This window comes from Heterodontus francisci, chromosome 8 (assembly GCF_036365525.1).
Source record: "Heterodontus francisci isolate sHetFra1 chromosome 8, sHetFra1.hap1, whole genome shotgun sequence".
Taxonomy (NCBI): domain Eukaryota; kingdom Metazoa; phylum Chordata; class Chondrichthyes; order Heterodontiformes; family Heterodontidae; genus Heterodontus; species Heterodontus francisci.
The window spans coordinates 33187163-33211721 of NC_090378.1; the positions used below are offsets into that span (position 1 = coordinate 33187163).

The 24559-nt window shown below is 44.2% G+C and overlaps 1 protein-coding gene across 8 annotated transcripts in view; it reads left to right on the plus strand.

The window, feature by feature from the left end:
- Positions 1–24559, plus strand: part of ptprfa (protein tyrosine phosphatase receptor type Fa) — a 634875-nt gene that overhangs the window by 522128 nt on the left and 88188 nt on the right. For all 8 annotated transcript variants that reach the window (XM_068036905.1, XM_068036906.1, XM_068036908.1 and 5 more), the window contains one exon: positions 19236–19359. In XM_068036905.1, the coding sequence (XP_067893006.1) occupies positions 19236–19359 (124 nt within the window). The remainder of the gene's footprint in view (positions 1–19235; positions 19360–24559) is intronic.

The following is a 24559-nucleotide window of genomic DNA, read 5'->3' on the forward strand; positions in this document are numbered from 1 at the left end:
AACTCTCCGCTGGTTGGAGTCATACCTAGCACCAAGGAAGATGGCTGTGGTTGTTGGAGGTCAATCATCCCAGCTCCAGGACATCACTGCAGGAGTTCCTCAGGGTAGTGTCCTAGGCCCAACCATCTTCAGCTGCTTCATCAATGACTTTCCTTCAATCATAAGGTCAGAAGTGGGGATGTTTGCTGCTGATTGCACAATGTTCAGCACCATTTGCGACTCCTCAGATACTGAAGCAGTCCGTGTAGAAATGCAGCAAGACCTGGACAATATGCAGGCTTGGACTGTTAAGTGGCAGGTAATATTCACGCCAGGCAATGACCATCTCCAACAAGGGAGAATCTAACCATCTCCTCTTGACATTCAATGGCTGAATTCCCCACTATCAACATCCTAGGGGTTACCATTGACCAGAAACTGAACTGGAGTAGCCATATAAATACCATGGTTACAAGAGCACTTCAGAGGCTAGGAATCATGCGGCGAGTAACTCACCTGCTGACTCCCCAAAGCCTGTCCTCCATCTACAAGGCACAAGTCAGGAGTGTGATGGAATACTCTCCACTTGCCTGGATGGGGGCAACTCCAACAACACTCAAGAAGCTCGACACCATCCAGCACAAAGCAGCCCGCTTGATTGGCATCCCATTCACAAACTCCCTCCACCACCGATGCACAATGGCAGCAGTGTGTACCATCTACAAGATGCACTGCAGCAACGCACCAAGGCTCCTTAGACAGCACCTTCCAAACCCACAACGTCTACCAACTGGAAGGACAAGGGCAGCAAATGCATGGGAACACCACCACCTGCAAATGCCCCTCCAAGTCACACACCATCCTGACTTGGAACTATATCGCTGTTCCTTTACTGTTGCTGGGTCAAAATCCTGGAACTCCCTTCCTAACAGCACTGCAGGTGTACCTACCTCACATGGACTGCAGCGATTCAATAAGGCAGCTCACCACCACCTTCTCGAGGGCAATTAGGGATGGGCAATAAATGCTGGCCTGGCCAGCGACGCCCACATCCCATGAATGAATTTTTTTAAAAAAATCAGAAGATGATGAATCTTTGGAATTCTCTACCCCAGAGGGCTGTGAAAGCTCAATCATTGAGCATATTCAAGACCGAAATTGATGAATATTTGGATACTATTGACATCAAGGGATATGGGGATAGCGTGGGAAAGTGACGTTGAGGTAGATGATCAGCTATAATCTAACTGAATGGTGGAGCAGGCTTGATGGGCTGAATGACCTACTCCTGCTCCTATGTTCCTCTGTTCACATATTTACTCCAGTTGGGTAGAAAAAAAAACAAAGTGCGATAAACAGCTAATCAGGCAGCAGCTGTGGAGATATCAAACAAAGTCAGAAGCAATGAAGTCTTGCTTTAGTTGTATAGAACCTTGGTTAGACTGCACCTGAAGTACTATGTGCAGTTTTGGTCCCCTTACCTTAGGAAGGATATCATTGCCATAGAGGGAGTGCAACGAAGGTTCACCAGAATTGTTCCCAGCATGGTAGAACTGTCCTATGAAGAGTGATTTGGGAAACTGCGCCTGTATTCTCTGGAGTTTCGAAGAATGGGAGATGATCTCATTGAAACCTACAAAATACTGAAAGGGATAGATGCAAGTAAGATGTTTCCCTTGGTCAGGGAGTCTAGAACCAGGGGACACAATTTCAAAATAAAGGGCAAGCCACTTAGGACCGAAATGAGGAGAAATGTCTTTACTCAGAGGGTTGTGAATGGAAAGGCAAGGGGAGAGGGGGAAAAAAATCACATACAGGAAAAGAAATAGAGTAACCTGCAATTCTTGAATGAAAAACAGGAGATGGTCAAATAGCAAAAGTAATATAAGCATGAAACAGTAGGAGTTGCAATGAGAAAAACAAGAACTAAAATATATAGAAAGTATGTGAATAGTTAAAAGAAAAGAGGATAGACAGGTGAAAGGGAAACATGAAAAACTGGCAAAACAGACCAGGCTCCAGTGGCCCAAGAACCAGGTGGAAAAAAAAAGTTGATAACAAGAGTGTTGTCACTTAGCACTTCAATTTTCCATCCCACTCTGACGTCTCTGTCTATGGCCTTCTCAACTGTTCCAGTGAAGCCTAGTACAAGCTTGAGTTGCAGCATCTTATTTTTCTACTAAGCACTCTGTTGCCCTCTGGTCTTCATATTGACTTTAACAACTTCAGATCTTAACTGTAGTCCCACTTTCTCTCTAACCGGAATGCCTTCCAATGGAGGAGGGAGAGGCGGTGCTTTAGGTGGGACCTCCTGTCAGAACACCACTCCAAATACATAAAGAAATGTTTCTTTTAGCTCCGCTTCCTCTCAACATTCCTTCCAGCGGTTTCAGTTCTTGTTACAAGCATGTAGTTTAATATGTCAGTCACTCTCATCTGAGCAAAAGCATTATTTTCATTAGAATGGGGAAAAGGGAAGTAGGTGGCAGCAGGTATTGAACACTGTTTTGGCTGACCCTTCTAATCTATGACCTGGCATCTGTTTTCCTTGTGTCTCTGGCAAGTAGTTTGAGAGATTTTTCTGTATAGAAGGTGCAATTATAAATGTTGTTTGGGGCACGACAAAGAGCTTTTGAAATGACATTGTATCATCTTATTGGTGTTGCTGAATTAATTCCAACCAACTGCTGGCAGCATACTTCATTTTCATTTTTCTCAGAGTTAATGTGGTGGAATAGAAGCAGAAATACAAATAATCCAGTATCCTGCTGAACTGTGGATCCTAAATAGAGTTGACTTTTGTGTCAAGTTAACATTCATAGGATATTGATGAGCCCTTCTTCCATTGAATGATATTAGAGAGGATACCCTTGGGGGAACGTCCAGCGAGGCCATATGGGTAGAACTTAGAAATAAGAAAGGGGTGATCACTTTGATGGGATTATACTATAGGCCCCCCCAATAGTCAGAGGGAATTGGAGGAGCATATATGTCGGGAAATCACAGATAGGTGTAGGAATTATAGGGTTGTAATAGGTGATTTTAACTTCCCTAATATTGACTGGGACTGCCTTAGTGCTAAGGAATCAGATGGGGAAGAATTTGTTAAGTGTGTCTAAGATAGTTTTCTGAAGCAGTATGTGGATGGCCCTACTAGAGAAGGGGCTACACTCTACCTCCTCTTAGGAAATGAGGATGGGCAGGTGGTTGATGTGTCAGTGGGGGAGCACTTTGGGACCAGTGACCATAACTCTATGAGCTTCAAGATTGTTATGGAAAAGGATAGGACTGGTCCTCAGGTTGAAGTCCTAAATTGAGGGAAGGCTAATTTCGATGGCATCAGACAGGAACTCTCAAAAGTTGAATGGGAGAGGCTGTTTACAGGTAAAGGGATGTCTGGCAAGTGGGAGGCTTTAAAAAGTGAGATAGGAAGAGTTCAGGGCCAGCATGTTCCTTTTGGATGGAAGGGCAAGGCTGGCAAGTTTAGGGAACCTTGGTTGACGAGGGATATTGAGGGTCTGGTCAGGACAAAGAAGGAGGCATATGTCAGGTAGAGGCAGCTGGGATCAAGCGAGTCCCCCGAGGAGTATAGGGGATGCAGGAGTACACTTAGAAGGAAATTAGGAAGGCGAAAAGGGGCCATGAGATTTCCCTGGTAGATAAGATAAAGGAGAATTCTAAAAGATTCTATAAGTATATTAAGAGTAAAAGGGTAGCTAGGGAGAGAGTAGGTCCCCTTAAGGATCAGTGTGGTAATCTATGTGTGGAGCCACAGGAAATGGGCGATGTCTTAAATGAATACTTCTCGTCTGTATTTACCGTGGAGAAGGTCATGGAAGCTACTGAGTTCAAGGGAGGGAACAGCGATATCCTGGAGCATATCAACATTACAAAGGAGGAGGTGTTAGAGGTTTTGAAGCGCATTAAGGTGGATAAATCCCCAGGGCCTGACCAGGTGTATCCTAGGATGCTATGGGAAGCAAGGGAGGAGATTGCTGGGGCCCTGGCAGAGATTTTTGTATCATCGTTAGCCACGGGTGAGGTACTGGAAGACTGGAGGATAGCTAATGTTGTGCCTTTATTTAAGAAGGGCAGCAGGGATAAACCAGGGAACTACAGGCCGGTGAGCCTTACATCAGTGGTGGGAAAGTTATTGGAAGGGATTCTGAGAGACAGGATTTATATGCATTTGGAAAGGTATGGTCTGATTAGGGATAGTCAGCATGGCTTTGTGCAGGGGAAATCATGTCTCACAAATTTGATTGAGTTTTTCGAGGAGGTGACCAAGAGGATTGACGAGGGCAGGGCGATGGACGTTGTCTGCATGGACTTTAGCAAGGCCTTTGACAAGGTCCCGCATGGTAGGCTGGTCCGGAAGATTCAAACACATGGGATCCAGGGTGAGCTAGCTAATTGGATACAAAATTGGCTTGGTGATAGGAGGCAGAGGGTGGTAGTGGAGGGTTGTTTTTCAGATTGGAGACCGGTGGTGTGCCGCAGGGATCGGTGCTGGGCCTTCTGTTGTTTGTCAAATATATTAATGACTTGGATGTGAATGTAAGGGGCATGATTAGTAAGTTTGCAGATGACACCAAAATTGGTGGTATAGTGGACAGTGAAGAAGGAATCTAAGGTTACAACAGGATATAGATAAACTGGGAAAGTGGGCAAGGGATTTGCAAATGGAAATTAATGCAGATAAGTGTGAAGTGATGCATTTTGGGAAGTTAAACCAGGGCAGGATATATACAGTGAATGGCAGGGCCCTGTGGAGTGTTGTTGAGCAGAGAGACCTTGGGGTGCAAGTACATAGTTCCCTGAAAGTGGCAACACAGGTAAACAGTGTGGTGAAGAAGGCATATGGCATGCTTGCCTTCATCAGCCGAGGCATTGAGTACAAGAGTTGGGACGTTATGTTACAGTTGTACATAACATTGGTTAGGCCGCATTTGGAGTACTGTGTGCAGTTCTGGTCGGCGTGCTACAGGAAAGATGTGATTAAGCTAGAGAGGGTGCTGAAAAGATTCACAAGGATGTTGCCTGGTTTGGAGGGCTTGAGATATAAAGAGAGATTGGATAGGCTGGGTCTGTTTTCCCTGGAGCGAAGGAGGCTGAGAGAGGGGACATGATAGAAGTATATAAAATTATGAGAGGCATAGAGTAGATAGGCAGAGTCTGTTTCCCATGGTAGGGGTGACTAAAAATAGAGGGCATAGATTTAAGGTGAGAGGGAGGAGGTTTAAAGGGGATCAAAGGGGTACATTTTTCACACAAAGAATAGTGGGTATCTGGAATGAGCTGCCAGAGGAGGTGGTGGAGGCAGGAACAGTAGCAACATTTAAGAGGCATCTGGACAGGTACTTGAATGAGCAAGGCATAGAGTGATATGAAATTAATGCAGGCAGGTGGGATTAGTATCGATAGGCATTATGGTCGGCATGGACCCGGTGTACGACTCTTTGACTCTATGATATTCCAAATTTGGAGAACTTCTTAATAGAAAGTTCTGACTTTCCCTTATATAAAAAATTGTATTTTTATCTCCAATTTTTTTTGTTAATTTCACCTTCAATTTTCTCTGCTCATATCATATCATTCCCTGGCTTGTTCTGGGCTTTGATAGGTGCCAGCATCATCTCGTACCCCACTTAAGTGGTCATTCTCAAATGTGTCTAGATAACAACAGCTTGAATTTATATTCTGCCTTGAATGTAGCAAATGATCTAAGGCTTTTCACAATGGAATTTGGGAATGGACAACAAGCCACAAAAAGAGAGATTAGGAGATGAGGCAGGACGCTTAGTTGAACAGTTGGATTTTGAAAAGGATTTTAGAGGTGCAAAGAACGATAGAGTGGCAGATTGTCCTTGGGAGATTAGTATTGCTCTCTGGAACATGCATTTGAAGACTGTACCATGAATGATGACATGAAGGGAGGGGTGAAAGAAGAGAAGGCTAGTATCATAGGAGTGGAGCATTTGAGAAAGGGTTTGGAGCTCGAGGAATTTACAGAGGTAGGGTGGGCCAAAGCCATGGAGGAATTTATAAACAAGAATGAGAATTTTAAGTTCATTTGGATGGGATGATGGGGAGCCAATGAAAGTTACAGAAAATGGGGATAATCGGTAAATGAGACCATGTAGGGGAGTTTGAGAAAGGAAAGTAGGAGAGCAGAAAGGAGGACATTGAAATATTTGAGACTGGAAGTGGCAAAAGCATGTATCGGGGCTTCAGCAGCAGAGTGGCTGAGGAAGTGGTGGAAGTGGACAGTGTTGTGGAGGTTTAAAGCTCCATTCAGGATTGAAGATTGAATATCATAAGTGATCCGATTCTGTCTTGGAGAATTCCTGGAGAAGGGGATGGAATCATTGGCAAGAGAACACTGCTTGTAGCAGGGGCCAAAGATTGTAGCTTTGGTATTCCTGGTGCAGCGCTGGAGGAAATTGTGACTTATCCAGGATTTGATGTCAGACAAGCAGTCTGACAGCACAAGAGCAGTTCAGAGATCAAGTTTGAAGACTGGGGGAGCATTTAATCGGGCGAGTGGGGACCCTGTCACCAGCATGCTGCCACCCCAATTAATTCTGTGGTGGGAGGCCCAGAGATGGCCTTCCCACGCCGCTGCCAATTGAGGCCCTTAACTGGGCAATTAATGCCCAATTAAGGGCCTCTTTCCGCCGTTACCAGAATTAGCCCACTGGCGGGTGGGCTTGTCACCACGCAGAGAGCACGACAAGCAAACCCATGCAGGTTACTTGCTGGTTTTTGTAATGAGTTCTTTATGTTGTCTGATGCAACATAAATGAGATGCGTGAAGTCTAGTTGGTTGAAGATCTCAAGCAAGTTTATTACAGCTAAATTATTGTCTATGGTACAGAGCAAACTATTTACAGAACCTTCCTCTGGGTGTTACAGTTGCAGAGTGACTCTGGCTTCAGGTCACATGACTACATCCTGGTACTTAACTCATTAGCATACTAAGATCTTAAAGGGATATCACTCTTAAAGGCAATCCTACATTAGCTCTTGGGGGATGCAGGGGGGTCCCTCGTTCAAAGGCACTTGATGCCTGATCAAGGGACCTGGCATCGGAAAGGGGGGTGCCCACTGAAAGTAACCCCTCTGCCCTTGCTGCTGATCATCCCCTCCTCCCACCTTGCCCCGCGACCCCATCCCACGATACCCCTCCTGCTATCACTCACTTGTGGCCTGGATCCATTGACAATCCTGGGCCTCAGGTGGGTGCATTACCAGCAGCAGCCACTGCCTTCTTGGTGGCTGCTGAGTTCAAAGAGCTGCCGGCCCTTGATTGGCCGACTGCTCTCAGTGGGTGGGACCTCCGTTCCCAGGCAAGACCTGCTGCTGCCCAGCTAAGTGCCTGATTGGTCCTTCTGACAAAGAGGCGACGCAGTGCTCTCACCGGTTCTTCAGCTGGCAGACAAGACCCCTGTCTCCTCCATTAAATACTGACAGGACCGCTATTTAAATAAATTAAATCACCTGAATTAATGAGGCTCCCGTCACCTCCTGAAGTACGGCAGTGATCTTCACCCTGGCGGCCAGCACTGCTGCGCCTTTCGGATTCCCGTCCAGGGAAACGAGGTGCAACATTGGGAAGTGGGGAAGGAGGTAGGTTTCTCAGTGGGGGGGCCGGGGTCAAATTAGTGTGGTGGGTGGAGGGAATGGTGGGAAGGGTTGTAGTTTAAAGTTTGTGCAGTTGGTGGTGGTGGTGGGGGTGGGAGATCAGATAGTAAAGGTAAGTATTTGGTAGGGGGGGGTGGAGGGCAAGTAATTGATTTACTTGTTATTGTGGGGGTGGGACAGGGACAAAAGAGATGTATTTATTTCATTTCAGGTAGTCTATCTTTAAAAATATAAATTTACCGGTAGGGCTGACAGCCGTTTAAAATGGTGTCAGCGCCTGCACACAGGCAGCTGCGCCATTGTCGGGGACAGACAGTCTGCCACCTGCATGTGATCGGGTGGGGGGTGCGGACCACAGCGGCTATTTAAATGAGCCGCTGCGCTTGGAATCACGGCCTACTTTGGCATGCGGCCTGCCTTTTTTTTGCCCACCGCCAATATCGGCGGCAGGCTTATAAAATGCAGCCCACTGTATCCACAGCAGTATCAGAAATTCAACAACCGAGTAGTTGTATTTGGAGTGTCAACAGTATTCCCATCTGTTATGACCAGTTGAGAAAGGTGTCTCGGGGTCCCTCTCAGCCTTCACCTGGTCTTACCATAAACACACTGTTTTTAGCTCCTCCTTGGTGAATCCTCGTTCACCACTTTCCAATTAGAAGGCAAAGAAACCAGAACAAACAGGTTTTCTTAGGTTTAAAGAAGGAAGATTGAAATTTATTAAACTTAGACTCTAATTTGGTTGACGCCTACAGATACACGTTGTGCCCACACTAGCATGCATATGCGATACACACATGCAAATAGAGACAGAAAAGAGCAGAAGAAAAAAGTAAAGTGAAAGGTTTGAGGCACTATTTGAAGAGTTTTTGTTACGGTTCTTCAAGCTCTCTGTAGAGTCTTTGATTGTAGGTAGTTCTTGTTTTTCGTTGGGGCCCAGTATTCTTCTTAAACCTTATTCGCTTTTCTCTCTTGGGGTTCATGTGTCTTCAGTGAATTCAGAGGCTTGTGAGAAAGAGAGATGGGAGCAGACAGGAGAGATCTCAGTCCTGGAGCAAACAGTCTTTCTGAGTTCAAACTCTGTGGCCAGTTCAAAAAACCCTGGAGCAGCCAGTTAATCATGTGACCAGCTGGTCTAACAAGTCCTGGATTGTATCACCTTAGCAGTCTCTGGAATACTCCTCCTACTCACAGTGCCTGATTTTCAAGGTCCATTGTGGATTGAATGTGTCAGAGAATGGTCCTTTGTCCTTCCAAGCATTGTCTGTTAATATGCAAATGTCTTTTCCAGCTGTGGCTGATCTGTTTAACAAGTCACTTACTCGCTCCAGCAACAGTTTAAAGTCAATGTTCATGACAAATTTTGTGTGCCTCATTCTTGGCAGGTGGAGGCCTAGCATGACACACCCAAATAAAATAATGTCATAAACACTCACATTTACCTTCACATAAAGTGAGCATCAAGAAGCTGTAAATTATGAAAGCACCCTATTAGTTACAAGTCCAAGAAGATGTAAATTTGCACACAAGGTTTATGAATCAATCAGAGATTATGGGCTGTTCCCTTGGTATACCATATTCATTTTAATTCTGGTGTTTTTCACTTCACTAGTTCCAGGATGATATAGTATTTATTCTGCTCTCTGAAGATATAGTTCCTTTCAAATGAAAGACAGATTCCCACCCCATCCTCCTCGTAGTTTATCGTTTTCCATTTAGTTACTTACTGCTTTACAACTAGAGTTTGAACAAATGTTGACTCTTGAAGCTGGTTAATTTTTAATCTTTTGACTGAAATCTCTTTGGGATGAATTTTACCAGCCCCTCGACACCGTGGGTTATGGCGAGGAGGCCCGTAAAAAATGCTAGCGGGAGCGGCCCGCCACAACCCATGACGCCGAGAAAGCCCTACCGGATATTAATGACGGCGGCGAGGCCTTCGTGCGGCTCCTGCCCCCCCCCACCAACCCCTCAACCGTTGCTTGGCGGCGGGGCTTTCATTACAATATTAAAATGAGGATAATTAAAATGCAGATGAACTTACCTGCCAACGGCAGCCGTCCCATGCCGATGTTATGGCCAACTGGCCTTCAGAGTTCCGAGGTGAGACATTGGTGGGGAGAGAGGAGGAATAAAATTATCAGGGCAAGAGGGCGGGGTAGGTAGTAAAACTATTCCCATTGGAGGTGGGGATGGGAGGAAGGGATTGAGGGTCAAAGATACTGAAGCTCGGGGGGTGAAAATTAGTAATTTTACAAATTGGTTTTTCGGGGAGATGGGTTATTTTATTAAAAACTCAGTTGGGGGGGTGGGGGTGGTTGGAAAGGGGATGGAAAGTTTTTCTGACATTTTATTTGTAATTTCTGGTAACCGGCACCTTTAAAAAATTTGATAGTACCTGAAGGGCTTGAAGCCCTTTTTAAAAATGGCGACTGCGTGGTGGCACCGGAAGTGGTGGTGCTGGGGATGCGGCATTTCTAGAAAAAATGTATCTGCCATAATAGTTTGAAAAATTATTTTCTAATTGTTACTAATTATACTTGGACTTTGAAATAACATGGTCAACTAATAAGTATAAATGTTTAGTTTGTCTGAAATTCCTCCCTGCTATTTTAGGTGGTGTGTTAACCCATTTCACTTAAGCAGGTTAAAGCTGCCACTACAATAGTGGAGAAAAAATTCAGACAATCAAGTTTTGGACCTATTATCCCAAAGTGTCATTTAAAATTTCATTAAGCAGTTTATTTTTAAATACATTATAGATATCTTTAAAAACAAAATGTGCTAATTTACAGTTTTCTTTTGTTAGCGTGCAGAAAGATTTGTAAATTCTCTCATAGGATCATTCTCACTTTTCAGACAGTGCTGGAAAACTTACAAGAATTGCTATACAAATGATAGCAAAAGTGAAGGATTTGTTTTGGTCTGAGGGTATTGAAGTGTTTTTAGCTTTTAGTTAGTGCACCCTTATATGGCATGTCCTCAGTACCTTGCTCTACGGCAGCGAGGCCTGGACAACGTATGCCAGCCAAGAGCGACGTCTCAATTCATTCCATCTTCGCTGCCTTCGGAGAATACTTGGCATCAGGTGGCAGGACTATATCTCCAACACAGAAGTCCTTGAAGCGGCCAACATCCCCAGCTTATACACACTACTGAGTCAGCGGCGCTTGAGATGGCTTGGCCATGTGAGCCGCATGGAAGATGGCAGGATCCCCAAAGACACATTGTACAGCGAGCTCGCCACTGGTATCAGACCCACCGGCCGTCCATGTCTCCGTTATAAAGACGTCTGCAAACGCGACATGAAATCGTGTGACATTGATCACAAGTCGTGGGAGTCAGTTGCCAGCATTCGCCAGAGCTGGCGGGCAGCCATAAAGACAGGGCTAAATTGTGGCGAGTCGAAGAGACTTAGTAGTTGGCAGGAAAAAAGACAGAGGCGCAAGGGGAGAGCCAACTGTGCAACAGCCCCAACAAACAAATTTCTCTGCAGCACCTGTGGAAGAGCCTGTCACTCCAGAATTGGCCTTTATAGCCACTCCAGGCGCTGCTTCACAAACCACTGACCACCTCCAGGCGCGTATCCATTGTCTCTCGAGATAAGGAGGCCCAAAAGAAAAAAGAAATATGACAGTAACTATGGGGGGAATTTTATATTGACAGCAGGGCTCTTGATAGCGGGGGGAAACCGACGCCAAGATCGCACCGCCTCTTCTGGAATGCCCACTGAATTTAGTGCCAATCAGCCACTTAAGTGGACAGCAGCTGGCCTTCCATTGGATTTAGGAGCCTCTTACCACAAGTCCCGTCCTTGGAGAGTTGCCAATCAAAGGCAGGTGACTGCCCTGGAGGCAGAGGAGCATTGCTGGAGGTCAGGGTGGGAGGGAGGAGGGGGGTAGGCAGCAAGGGCAGGGGGTGGCCCTCAACGCCTCCCCAGCTCCCGCTTCCCGATGCTGGGTCCCTCGTTCAGGCATTAAGTGGGTCATCCTATGATATGTCACTCATTACCTCTACAGATGTATATCCTGCTCCACTCTTGCAGCAATAACACTGTAAAAATGGTCACTTAGAGATGTAAAGGAATATGTTGAGGTTTAATTTTTCTGTATATTTCCTTTCCCTGTGGAAACCAACTGAGTTCCATTTGGTTTCTCCATGTGATTGGAAAAGTGAGATTAGCAGCTTTTGTGGGAATTGTAGGTATGAATCTTCCTGCAGTCCCCATTCTCTCATCATTTTATGATGGCTTAAAAAGTGGACATGATGATGGCGAGTTCCAGAAAAAAAACAATAGAGTAATAAAAATCTCAGCACAGAAACTAATCATCTGGGCCATTGTTCCTGCACAGGTACCTGCTGTAATCTCATTTTTAGGAATATATTTTTCTTCTCGACATGTTTGGAAAATTCCTGTTGCATATTACAATTGACTTGGCTTCAATAGCCACCTGTAGTGCAATCCTTATTCTAATTTCCTTTGAATTTACACAAAAAGGTTGCACAGATGGACAATACTTAGAATTACATAGAACCTCCAGTATAAAAACAAGTCCGATTGGTCTGTCCATGATTGTTATCAATATGTGCCACCTTCTACTCTAAATGAAGTGTCAAAAATATTTTCTAGTATTTAGAAATTTACACAAATTATAGGCATTGCACTTTTTTAAGCTAAAAAGGAAGGGGTTTTGCTTAGTATTATTACAAACTCTTCTAATTCCCATTTTGGGAATGAAAGAAAGAAAAGAAGGACTTGGATTTATATAGCGCCTGTCTCCACCATAGAATGTCTCAAACTGCTTTACAGCCAATGAAGTACTTTTGAAGTGTTGTAACATAGGAAACACAGCAGTCAATTTGCACACAGCGAGCTCCGACAAACAGCAATGTGATAATGATCAGATAACCAGAATTTGTGATATTGATTGTGAAGCGCTGCGTGATCACTGCACTCCGAACTGCGCACATGCGCGGAACGCATTCATCCTTGCGCAAGTGCAAAATGCACCGAGCTTTGCCAGCTTGCCAGTACTAATAAGCGCGTGTGTGCGAATACATCGTCACGCAAAGGGATGTCAGCCTTCAACACGAGTTTTGGAAAGCGGCCTCGATTGATGCTACTTTTCTCCACTTCCTCCCGCCTCAGCGCCTCAATAGCCGCTTCTTTTCCCCGTTCCCTCCCATGCCTGCCTGCTTGCTGCTCCATTTCACTGCCCCCGACTGGTTGTTGCTCCATCCCAACACTCACTTCCCAGCTCGCTGCTAGCACCCCGCTCATTCCCCCTTCCCCCGCCACCACCCCCCATTCCACCCCCCCCAAACCCCCCACCGCTTTTCCAGGTGATGAGGCGGGGAGCGAGTAGCGGGAGGGGACGGCAACCAGTTGGGTGCGGGAGAGAAAGGCGGGATGGAGTGGCAAGCAGTCGTGAGGCGGTGGGAGAGAGCCGCAAGAAGGAGGGAGCGGGAAATTGAATGCAGTGATAGCGAGAGGGTATGGTTGTGGGGGGGAGGGGATTTGACTTCTATTCTTTTGTGTGTTAAATTGAGCAGCTCTATCTTTATTACTGGCAGCTGCCTGAGATGTCGCACACAGTGATGTTTCTGTTAATGAGCTGCATTTGCGCATGTGCCAGTGCTGCGCCACCTAGTGGTTGCATTGTCAGCAAGTGCAGCCTATTGATTGAGGGATAAATATTGGCCAGGACACTGGGGATAACTCACCTGCTTGTCTTCTAAATACATCCACCTGAGAGAACTGACGGGGCCTCGGGTTAATGTCTCATCTGAACGACAGCACCTCCGGGAGTGCAGGACTCCCCCAGTACTGCACTGGAGCGCCTGCCTTAAATTTTATGCTCAAGTTCTGGAGTGGGAATTGAACTTACAACTTTGTGATTCAGTGGTGAGAGCGCCATCAGTTGAGCCATGGCTCACACAACTGAATTGTTTTTGTTTAATTTTTTTTCAGAGCTGCATCAGATAATAGAGTACTAAGAGAAAAATACATTTATTTTTTTAAATGTACAATGAGACTTAGCAGATTCAAATCTGATCCTGTAGGATGATTTCAGTCATTACAGCAACATTAGTTACTTGTAGCAGGAGCACCAGGAAGGGAAAACGTGAATACTACTCCCAAAATATTGACTGTACAAGTCCAACATGGGCAGTTGACATATATATTGATCTCCTAATTGAGGAAGGGGGGAATGTGCTAATCTGTTGGATGTGTATGTAATGAATTACTGGAGCATATTTGGTTTAACTTGCCTGTTTTTGTTGATGTGCTACTTGTTTTAAGACATAGTTTCTTGATTTATGACGTAGCTTCTTGATTTGTATTCGTCACCTTGTTCTCGAATGATAATTAGTTTAACGATGCATTGGTATTGCTGTGCCTTTAAGTTTAAATTAGAGGCAGCTGATTTTTTGAGTCTTGATAGAAGCCTTAATCTGGGGATGTCCTTAATTGGCTCCCAAAGCTAATAGTCAAAATGGTGACATTAAATTAATACAACATTTCATGATTACCTAAAGTATTAGACAGGAACTGCATGTGACCATCTCCCCATCTGATGGAACCAATGTATGATTTATTTATCCTGCACCCATCTGTTTGCCATTTTTGGTGGAAAAAGGAATGAATGCTCATCTACTCTCGGGTGATGCATTTTTCTGTGCATGAAGAATGATTTGACGTGATTATTTAAACTGGGATCAGTTTTATTTTCACCTAGTCTTTGAAGAGAAAAGAAAGGAATGGGACACTGGGTGGCTGTGTGGGCTGGAACTCTATGCTTTCCCTAATGGCATTTGGTTTTGAGCACAGCCCAGAATCTTGGGGTAGAAGTTCCTCTCTGCTGTCTAGAATGACCCATATAGTTTGAGACCATCTTTAATCCAGTTTATATTAAATACAAGATTGTAACACAAGGTTCCCCAAAATTCAAGACAGTCAATCTGATTCAGAGGCCAAAGTGATGGCTGTTGTGCAATTGATGGCTGTTGTGTCACATCAAATCGCTGTATTCCTACTATGGCCTACCTCCACCTCACCTCTCTTCCTTAACAGAATTGCCATTCCATGCATGTCCCTTACTCTCTTTGTGATCTGTATAGCTGCCTGATATCACCACTGTTGGGATTTAGTGCTGTGCACACGAAAAAGTAAGTGAACATTTTTAGAATTCAGGGCTATCCTTAGCAGTTATAGTGCAAACTAAATGGCTCCAACATAATGAATGCTTCTATATATTCAGTATACTAGGTGTGGAAATTGATATAGTTGTACCTTTTATTAACATTCTCCAGTTGGAGAGCGGGAGAGTGAACCACACTGAAAATCTGTTCCAGTTGTAATAGAGGCCAAGAGAGACATAAAATAAATGATCAATGGATAGAATTTTCCTTTCTTTCTCAGTAATTGGCTTTTCTCCTTGATTTCTCTCTCCTTATTTGCACCTTTAACACAAGTCCCAGGTTTCTGTCAGTTTCACTTTGAAGCCCGTCACTAGCAGTGTATACAAGTCACCCTAGAGTGACTGACCAGATTATTTTTTTTCAGTTCCTTATGGTATGCATCTAACCTTTACTCAGCAGCTTCTCACAGCAGCAGAGTTATGACCAGGAGGATATTACAAAAATTAAGTATTTTTGTCCGTTATTTCCTGTTAGTGGATTCTCTTTCTCTTCTTTGCGCTGTCTCCAGGTTAAAAACCAGGTTGATTTGCATATCGTGCACCTCCAAGCAACAACCCCTCTTTAAGCCCGCACCTGTATATATGAGCACAAGAGAATCTCCAATACCCACTACCCGAATGCAATTAATACTCGGTTGATGTAAAATTAATAATTGGGTGTGTATAAGTTACATTCTGGTTCGTAGCGAGCGATGGTCTATCTACAGGACTGCTCTAAGACACTGAACCTGCAGGAAAATATTGAGTTAAAACCCAGAAATATCACATATAGAATTGCAGGCACAGGGGTGTATTGTCACAATATGAAGAATCATGCTGGAAGGTTAATGAGTGGCCTATCAAAATGACACTGCTTGTGATTCTGCCCTTGGCAAAAAACAGCTTGTGCTGTATTGTATAATGTGGTGTGCTTTTTCAAGTTTGTGGTTGTGGCAGCGTAAATGAAGTTGTTACCCTGTATTTGGCCGTACTCAACTTGGCCACTTAACTAATAAAAAAAAAAGTGAAAATGTTCCATTCATAGATGCCATTAGTCAGTTTTAAAATGACAGTCGATATTTCAATCCATGTTTACTTAATTGCGCCAATAGTGTAATCTGTTTAAATTGAGATTTTGTTACTGTTGTGATAGGTGCTGTCACTTGTTTGTGCATGAGCCACAGTGCCCAGTTAGGGATTGTAATTTATCTGTTTTCAGTTTGTTGACATATGGTTGAGGTTCCTTTGTGACTGAAATAACCAGGGAAAGAGTTCACAACATCCATGTAAGAGTGCTCAAATAAAAAGAAAAACATGCAAATGCTGAAAGTCTGAAATAAAAACAGAAAATGCTGGAAATACTCAGCAGGTCAGGCAGCATCTATGCTGAGAGAAGCAGAGTTAACGTTTCAGGTCAATGACCTGTCGTCAGAACTGTTTAGATTGACCTGAAACATTAACTCTGTTGCTTTGTCTACAGATGCTGCCTGACCTGCCGAGTATTTTGAGCATTTTCTCTCTTTATTTGAAAACATTAAATGCTGGAAATACACAGTAGATCATTAAGCATTCATAAAGAGAAAAAACTAGTTATGATGTTTCAGTTGTGAACCCTGGTTTATGAGTGGCATACAACCACATCCCCCTTGGGAATAGATCTTGTGCTTTCAACATTAAACTACAGATCTCTTAATTAACTTTTCATTCACTATTAGACACACAAACTGCACTTTGCTCTATTTTAGGTTTGTTTCCCTTACAATAAAAGTGATCAAATACAGTTTAAATTAAGATCTGTGCATGTCCCACAAAAGTTTCAGTATAAGGATTATCGTTCCTTGTTATAAAGCTATTATTTGGTGCTGTTTTTGAGGTTTTCTGGGGCTGTACCAGCTTTTTTGAAGCTGTTGATCTGCTTTTGCTGGTAGTTTTCTAGACTGGCATGTCTTTCTTTGATCCAACATGAACATCACACACTAAAATAAATCATACTGTATTCCAAAGGAATTTCCAAGCTGCGAAACTAATGACATATGACAAAGTTCTGATAAGCTAAGCCTTCAAGTGCGCACAAATTAAAAATTTATCCATAATTGATAAAAATGTAGATATCCTGGAGTGAGCCTCATCATCTCGTCATTGCCTGGACATTGAATGACCATCAGTTGCAGCCCTTTCTCTTATTTTCCCAATGGATACCTATTACCAAAACCAAGTCCTGCTGGACTACTGAATAACTCATTACTGGTTCCTATCTGACATGCTTTGCTACCACATTACCTCTTCCTCCAGCTCCTCTTTTGTTAAAGCTTTCCCATTGTTACCATACAATTATGAAAGCAGCAGGTGTTCACTCACCTCTGCTGTTCTGCCATTCCAGGTAGCACTCATTCTGATTGACATCACTTGGTGAACTGAATCAGAGAGTTGAGTTATCTTCTGAACTAAAAATGCAGTTTCACAACTTTCATCAGTGCAGTCACAGATGACACGAAAATTGGTGGTGTCCTAAATAGTGAGGAGGAAAGCCTTAGATTACAGGATGATATAGATGGGCTGGTAAGACGGGCAGAGCAGTGGCAAATGGAATTTAATCCTGAGAAGTGTGAGGTGATGCATTTTGGGAGGATTAACAAGGCATGGGAATATACAATGGATGGTAGGACCCTAGGAAATACAGAGGGTCAGAGGGACCTTGGTGTACTTATCCATAGATCACTGAAGGCAGCAGCACAGGTAGATAAGGTGGTTCGGAAGGCATATGGAATACTTGCCTTTATTAGCCGAGGCAAAGAATATAAGAGCAAGGAGCTTGGAATGGAGTTATATAAAACACCAGTTAGGCCACAGCTGGAGTACGGTGTACAGTTCTGGTCGCCACACTGTAGGAAGGATGTGATTGGACTGGAGAGGGTGCAGAGGAGATTTACCAGGATGTTGCCTGGGCTGGAGCATTTCAGTTATGAAGAGAGACTTTACAGGCTGGAGTAGTTTTCCTTAGAACAGAGAAGGCTGAGGGGGGATTGAGATGTACAAAAATTATGAGGCGCATTGATAGGATAGATAGGAGAAACTTTTTCCCTTAGCAGAGGGGTCAATAACCAGGGGGCATAGATTTAAGGTAAGGGGGTAGGAGGTTTAGAGGGGATTTGAGGGAAAATTATTTTCACCCAGAGGGTGGTTGGAATCTGGAACACACTGTCTGAAGGGGTGGTAGAGGCAGAAACCCTCACAACATATAAGAAGCATTTAGATGAGCACTTGAAACGCCATAGCATACAAGGCTATGGGCCAAGTGCTGGAAAATAGGATTAGAAGAGTTAGGTGGTTGATGGCCGGCACAGACACGATGGGTCGAAGGGCCTGTTTCTGTGCTGTATAATTCTATGACTCTAAGTTGAGGGTCAAAAGCTTTGACCAGCCGAAGTCTCCCTTTGAAAGTAGTTAACTTCATGAAGTGATGAAATGGTAGCAGTGGGTTTAAGCAAGTATTTGTGTACAGAGCGGGAATGTTAGACAGATATCCCAGAATCTGGATCTGTATTTCATATCAAAATATAGAACTGTGGATTAGTTGCTGGTCCTTCCATGATTTTTGGAATACTGTTGTCTGTCACAGAATTACGGTGAAATTTCAGCTTCAAAGGAAATGATTAAACTCTTCACTAGTACAAATTTTTAAATATAATTTTGACTACTTTTTTCCGGGACAATGTGATCCTGGAGTTAAATATTTGGGCTTTCATTTAACTTTGAGTGATCCTAATGTAGGCAGTAATTTATTTATTTTATTTATTTAGAGATACAGCACTGAAACAGGCCCTTCAGCCCACCGAGTCTCTGCCGACCAACAACCACCCATTTTATGCTAATCCTACATTAACCCCATATTCCCTTCCACATCCCCACCATTCTCCTACCTCCACTTGGGGCAATTTACAATGGCCAATTTACCTATCAACCTGCAAGTCTTTGGCTATGGGAGGAAACCGGAGCACCCGGCAGAAACCCACACGGTTACAGGGAGAACTTGCAAACTCCGCACAGGCAGTACCCAGAACTGAACCCAGGTCGCTGGAGCTGTGAGGCTGCGGTGCTAACCACTGCGCCACTGTGCCGCCCCATAATAATATTAAATTGAATCTGTTTCAAGGAGAGTAGAAATGCTATTTTGTAGTTTGGTATTTATTGTAACATCGCTTCATTGCATTTATCACACTTGAAATGGAAGAGTCGATTTTTATTGGGGCTATATTTGAGGCAGGCAAAGATACAAGCAGAAGGGATAACCTCATAGAACTCAGCATGAGTCCCAATCCATTTTAATTCACTTTCGCAGTTTGCCAGCATCTCTAGAATTATCCTCTTTTATTCAGTTATTCTCTGTGTAACCTTTTATTTAATTTTCAATTCCCCTTTATTCATTTTTAGTCAATTGATCCTGGCCAACAGTTTACATGGGAGAATTCCAACATGGAAGTGAACAAACCAAAAAACCGCTATGCCAATGTTATTGCCTATGACCATTCAAGAGTTATCCTCACCTCTGTCGATGGTAAGTATAGCTGCAGATCTCTGAATTATTGTGAATACACCTTATTTGGAATTGGTTGTCATAATGTAATTGAACAGTATATGTGGGTGGCATTGATTGTGTAGACAATAGAATAACTTTGGTATCCAGGTACTTAAATCATTAAAATGACATGAACAGGTATCGAAAATAATCAGAAAGGCTAATGGAATGCTGACCTTTATATCTAGGGGTTCAGAATATAAGGAGGCAGAAGTTGTGCTTCAGCTATATTAATACCTCGCTAAACCACACCTGGAGTTCTGGGCACTATATCTTAGGAAGGGCGTATTGTCCTTGGAGGGAGTGCACTGTAGATTTATCAGAATGATACCTGGGCTGGAATTTTACATTGAGACGGTGGCCGTCTGATAAGTCGGGGGAGAGCCCGCCTCCGCCTGGCCTGGAAGCCACGCTGCAATTTTGCATGGCCTAGGCCCTTAATTGACCAGGTTCTACTGGGCTGCCTCCTCTGGTGCGGTGGCTGTCCAGTGGCCAGGTGGGGGGGGAGGAGGCCGCCCTTAAGTGGCATTTAATTGGCTACTTAACGGCCTCAGTTGGCCTTGGGTGGGCCATTTGCCACCTATCATGCCGCTGGTAAAATTGCAGCGGCTGTGGGTAGGCAACAGGAAGGCATCCCCCACTTCCCACTCAGTTTTACACCCCTGCCTCTCAGCCCGCTCTCAGAGGGGTGTAACATTCCAGCCCTGGACTCCATTGCTTGAATTACGAGGAGAAATTACACCAACTAAGGTTGTGTTCCTTGGAATTTAGGAGGTTGGGGGATGATTTGATCGAAGTTTTCAATCTATTAATGGGAAACAGACAGGATAGATAGCGAGGAACTATTTCTGCTGGTTGGGGAGTCTAGGACTAGAGGGCCAGTCTAAAAATTAGAGCCAGATCTTTTAGGAGTGAAATTCAGAAACACTTCTACACGCAAAGGATGGTAGCAGTTTAGAACTCTCTTCCTCAAACAGCAATTGATGCTAGATCAATTTTTGTTTAAATCTGAGATTGATAGATTTTGTTAGCCAAAGGTATTAAGGGATATGGGACAAAGGCAAGTTGATTGCAGATTAGCTATGATCTCAATGAATGGCAGCACAGGTTCGAGGTGCTAAATGGCCTACTCCTGTTCTTGTGTTCCAATAATCAGCATTGTATCAGCAAGAACATTGTTGAACTTTTAAAAAATATTTTAATACTCTGCACTGCAAACTAGTTTCAAAATTAATGTTTACTCAAATAACCACTTGCACCAAATATCTTCCATTGCTAGTGCTTTCCTTATGCAAATAGCCATTTCACACTGTTCAGTCCTGCACTGCTTATGACATGGGGCTTTCATCTGCATTCCCAAAATAGACTTTGCTGTAGTTCCCTAGCATATTTTGGCATCTTTTGCTTCTGTAATTGGGATTCAAATCCAGTGACACAAATCTCCAAATGTTAAGGTTTCAAGATAGCGTGACTGGCTACACTTCCAATGTGGTTCAGAAAGCAACTTTTCACATTCCAAATGCCCTTTTACTTCATGATCAATACCTTTTTTGGATGAGAGGTACATTTACATAACATGCTTTTTTTATTTGTTCTTGGGATGTGAAAGACGCTGGCAAGCCCAGCACTTATTACCCATTCCAATTTGGTGGTGGTGAGCTGCCGCCTTGAACTGTTGCAGGCCTTGAAGTGTAGATACACCCACAGTGCTGTTAGGGAGGGAGTTTCAGGATTTTGGCCCAGCGACAGTGAAGGAATGGTTATATGGTTCTAAGTCAGAATGGTGCGCGACTTGCAGGGGAACTTGCAGGTGGTGGTGTTCCCATGTATCTTCTGCCCTTGTCTTTCTAGGTGGTACAGGTTGTGGGTTTGGAAGGTGCTGTCGAAGGAGCCTTGGTGAGTTGCTGCAGTGCATCTTGTAGATGATACACACTGCTGCCACTGTGTGCCGGTGGTGGAGGGAATGAATGTTTAAGGTATTGGATGGCATACCGATCAAGCAGGCTGCTTTGCCCTGGACAGTGCCGAGCTTCTTGAATGTTGGTGGAGGTGGACTTATCCAGGCAAGTGGAGAGTAATCCATGACACTGCTGATTTGTGCCTTGTAGATGGTGGACAGGCTTTGGGGAGTTAAGAGATGAGATACTTGCCACAGAATTTCTAGCCTTTGATCTGCTCTTGTAGCTATAGTATTTATATTGCTGGTCCCATTAGGTTTCTGGTCAATAGTGACCCCCCCAGGATGTTGACAGTGGGGGATGCAGTGATGGTAATGCTGTTGAATGCCAAGAGGAGATGGTTAGATTCTCTCTTGTTGGAGATGGTCATTGCCTGGCACTTGTGAAGCATAAATGTTACTTGTCACATATCAGCCCAAGTCTGAATGTTGTCCAGGTCCTGCTGTATACGGGCATGGACTCTTTCACTATCTGAGGAGTTGCAAATGGTACGAAACACTGCAATCATCAGTGAACATCCCCAATTCTGACCTTATGATGGAGGGAAGGTCATTGATGATGCAGCTGAAGCTGGTTGGGCCTCAGACACTACCCTGAGGAACTCCTGCAGCGATGCCCTGGGGTTGAGATGATTGGCCTCCAACAACCACAACCATCTTCCGTTGTGCTAGGTATGACTCCAGCCAGTGGCAAGTTTTCCTCTGGTTCCCATTGACTTCAGTTTTGCTAGGGCTTCTCGGTGCCACATTCAACCATAGAACCATAGAAATATTACAGCACAGAAGGAGCCCATTCAGCCCATCGTGTCTGCGCCGGCCAAAAAGTCTAGCCACCCAATCTAATCCCACCTTCCAGCATCTGGTCTATAGCCTTGCAGTTACAATACTTCAGGTGCTTGTCCAGGTACCTTTTAAATGAGTTGAGGGTTTCTGCCTCCACCACCATTACTGGCAGTGAATTACAGACACCCACCACCCTCTGGGTGAAAAAGTTTTTCCTCGTGTCCCCTCTAATCCTTCTACCAATCACCTTAAATCTGTGCCCCCTGGTAATTGACGTCTCTGTTCAGGGAAACAGGTCCTTCCTGTCTACTCTATCTAGGCCCCTCATAATTTTGTACACCTCAATTAAGTCACCCCTCAGCCTCCTCTGTTCTAAGGAAAACAACCCTAGCTTATCCAATCTTTCCTCATAGCTGCAACTTTCAAGCCCTGGCAACATTCTTGTAAATCTCCTCTGTACGTCTCCAGAACAATCATGTCGTTCCTGTAATGTGGTGACCAGAACTGTGTGCAATACTTCAGCTGTGGCATAACCAGCATTTTATACAGTTCCAGCATTACATCCCTGCTTTTGTATTTTATACCTCGTCCAATAAAGGAAAGCATTCCATATGCCTTCTTCACTCTATCTACCTGTCCTGCCACCTTCAGACTCCTGTGGACATGCACTCCAAGGTCTTTCACTACTTCTACCTCTCTCAATATCCTCCCGTTTATTGTTTATTCCCTCGCTTTGTTTGTCTTCCCCAAATGCATTACCTCACACTTTTCTGGATTTGAATTCCATTTGCCACTTTTCCACCCACCCAACCAAATCATTGATATCTTTCTGGAGTCTTCTTCACGATCAACTACACGGCCAATTTTTGTGTCACCAGCAAATTTCCCAATCATGCCTCCCACATTTAAGTCCTGGATAAGCTAGGATTGTTTTCCTTAGAACAGAGGAGGCTGAGGGGTGACTTTATAGAAACCACAAACCGTGAGGGTCCCAACACTGAGCCCTGTGGAACACCACTGGAAACCGCTTTCCATTCGCAAAAACATCCGTCGACTACTTCCCTTTGTTTCCTGTCACTGAGCCAATTTTGGATCCAACCTGCCACATTCCCCTGTATCCCATGGGCTTTCATTTTACTGACCAGTCTGCCATGCAGGACCTTGTCAAATGCCTTACTGAAATCCATGTAGGCCACATCCACTGCACTACCCTCATCAATTCTCCTTGTTATTTCCTCAAAAAAATTCAATCAAGTTAGTAAGACATGACCTTCCCTCAACAAATCCATGCTGACTATCCCTTTCTAAGTGACAGTTTAATCTGTCCCTCAGAATTGATTCTAATAATTTACCCATCACCAAGGTCAGACTGACCAGCCTCTTATTATTTGGTCTATCCCTCGCACCCTTTTTAAGCAATGGTATAACGTTCACAGACCTCCAATCCTCTGGCACACCACCCGTATCCAGTGAGGATTTGAAGATGATCCTCGGCACACCTGCTATTTCCTCCCTGGCTTCCTTTAACTTTCAAGGATGTCAGACCCTTGAGTACTTCCTCTCTCATTATGTTTATCGTATCTAATATTAAAGGCCTACTCGGGTATGAAATTGAAAGCCAACCCGGGTCCAAGTCCTTTGATTTTTTTTCCTGCGCCCAACCCGGCTGCCATAATAAAGTTAATCATATCAAACAGGTTATTTTGCTCTACCTTGTCCAAATGTTGTGATCCTCCGTTCCGGCAGCATGTTTCCCACCTTGACATCCCGGCTGAATGTTCAGATTTTGAAGATTACTTTCCTCCCTGAGCAAACCAGCACTGTGTCCACATCCAGCCCGACCCAACCTGAGTCCGAATGCCGGGCCCGGAAAAGAGACTCGGACCCGATACATGTCGTCACATGTAATATTTCACACTCCTCTTTTACTCCGGCTGCATCATCCCTCTCCTTTATGAAGACAGAGACAAAAAACTCATTAAGAATTCAAATGCTGCCTTAATGTCAAGGACACTCACTCTCACCTCCCCTCTGGAATTCAGCTCTTTTGTCCACATTTGGACCAAGGCTGTAATTAGGTCTGGCACAAAGTGCCCCAGAATTACATGAACTGAGCATCGGTGAGCAGGTTATTGATGAGTAAGTGCTTCTTGATCGCGCTGTCAATTAAACCTTCCAACACTTTGCTGATGATTGGGAGTAGACTTATTGGGTGGTATTTGGCAGTTGGATTTGTTCTATGTACCTGGGCAATTTTCCACATTGTCAGATAGATGCCTATGTTGTAGCTGTACTGGAACAGTTGGCTAGGGTTGGTTAGTTCTGGAGCACAAGTCTTCAGTACTGCAGCAGGGATGTTATCAGGGCCCATAGCCTTTGCTTTATCCAGTGCCTTCAGCCGTTTCTCGATATCATGTGGAGTGAATCGAATTGGCTGAA